Source organism: Nicotiana sylvestris, chromosome 8 (genome assembly GCF_000393655.2).
Source record: "Nicotiana sylvestris chromosome 8, ASM39365v2, whole genome shotgun sequence".
Classification (NCBI taxonomy): Eukaryota; Viridiplantae; Streptophyta; class Magnoliopsida; order Solanales; family Solanaceae; genus Nicotiana; species Nicotiana sylvestris.
The window spans coordinates 77,879,873-77,881,735 of record NC_091064.1 but is presented as its reverse complement, the minus strand read 5'-3'; the positions used below and the strand labels follow the sequence as shown (position 1 = coordinate 77,881,735).

The 1,863-nt window shown below is 41.8% G+C and overlaps 1 protein-coding gene across 1 annotated transcript; it reads right to left on the bottom strand.

Moving 5' to 3' along the window:
- Positions 1-879: 879 nt before the first annotated feature.
- On the bottom strand, positions 880-1,392 carry LOC138875251 (uncharacterized). The gene is made up of 2 exons (XM_070154075.1): positions 1,285-1,392; positions 880-1,101 (listed from the first exon to the last, which is right to left on the bottom strand). Exons 1-2 carry the CDS (start codon positions 1,390-1,392, stop codon positions 880-882), a joined length of 330 nt encoding a protein of 109 aa, XP_070010176.1.
- Positions 1,393-1,863: the final 471 nt, after the last annotated feature.

The window sequence follows — 1,863 nt, the reverse complement described above, 5'->3', positions numbered from 1 at the left end:
CACTCCCTCTCTCTTTAGATCTTCCACTCTCAATCTATATGTCGTGAAATAACAAAAAAAATGGTCTAATGGGGTATTTTTAATAGGATGGGGTCGGGTTTTAAAAGTTAGAAAATAGGAGCCCTGACACGATCTTCGATCACATATGCGATCGCATAATAGACTTGCGGCCCACAGAATGGACCGCAAAAATGGTCCCAAAATTTGGACAAATTGTCTGGGTATGCGACAGAAATGCAGTCTGCATACCTGTTCTGCGGTCGCATAATGCACCGCAGAACTGCCCTTCACAAAAATTTCAAGAGGATTATGCGATGACTATGCGGACCGCATATCGATTATGCAATCGCATAATTGAATGCATAGTTGGCCTCAAATTAACCAACACATCGTTTGGCTCTGCAGCGACTATGCGATCCATATACCTATTATGCGACTACTTAATGGACCGCAGAAACGCACATTGCTAGCAAACATAATTTCTTAACTTTTGAGTAGAGATTTTCACGGGGCCTTACATCCTCCCCCACTTAAGATCATTCATCCTCGAATGAGGATCAAGGCTCACTTAATAGAAATGTTTATGCAACCTCAGCTTTTCACAATATGAAACATATCCACAGCCCTAAATTTGGCTGACTCTCTAAATTTTCAAAAATTTTGCTAGAGTTTCCTTTGTAACTAGGCCTATCCACTTGTCAGAGAGCCCCAGATACCTATCCTAACAGCATATACATGTTCCATAGACATAACATAACTTGTACAACACCAACCATGGCTGCATAGGCAACATATATAACCAAAATGGAACAGTTTTACATAGATCAAATCATAAGATAAGAGTTCATAGGAACCAAATTCATAAAAGCTATTACGTGACTATTCAAACAAATGTGGGTACTTCTTTCTCATTTCTTCCTCGGCTTCCAAAGTGGCTTCCTCAACTTGCTGGTTCCACCATAACACTTTTAGGGAGGCATTTTCCTTATTTCTCAACTTTTGGACTTGCCTGTCAAGAATGGCAACTGGAACTTCTTCATATGACACTTCTTCATCAACCTCAATAGTTTCATCTGGCACAGTAGACGGATCTCCCAATACCTTCTTAAACAAAGACATATGGAAGACCGGATGTACCAATGACATCTCGGGTGGCACCTCGAGCTTGTATGCCACTTGACCAATCCTTTGAATGATTCTGTACGGTCTGACATACCTCGGACTTAATTTCCCTTTCTTTGCAAGTCGCATGATACCCTTCATGGGGGAAACCTTCAAAAATACCCAATCATCTTCTTTGAACTCCAAATCTCTGCGACGAACATCCGAATAAGATTTTTGGCGACTCTGAGCAGTTTTCAACCTCTCCTTAATCATTTTGACTTTCTCCATGGCCTGATGCACAAGGTCCGGTCCTATTAATTCTACTTCTCCAACCTCGAGCCACCCAATGGGAGACCTACATCTCCTACCATACAATGCCTCGATGGTGCCATTTGGATAATAACATGGAAGTTGTTGTTATAGGAAAATTCTATGAGTGGCAAATGGTCATCCTAGCTACCCTTGAAATCAAGAGTACAAGCGCGCAACATGTCATCAAGCATCTGAATAGTCCGCTCTGCTTGCCCGTTGGTCTGAGGGTGGAAAGTTATGCTAAGATTTACCTGCGTACCCAACCCTTGCTAAAATTTCCTCCAACAGTTGACTGTGAACTGAGCCCCTCGATCTGAAATGATTGAGACTGGAGTGCCATGCAACCTGACTATTTCTTTGATATACAACTAAGCATATTGTTACGTTGTGTCGGTAGATTTAACTGGCAAGAAGTGTGCTGATTTTGTGAGTCGATCCACGATTACC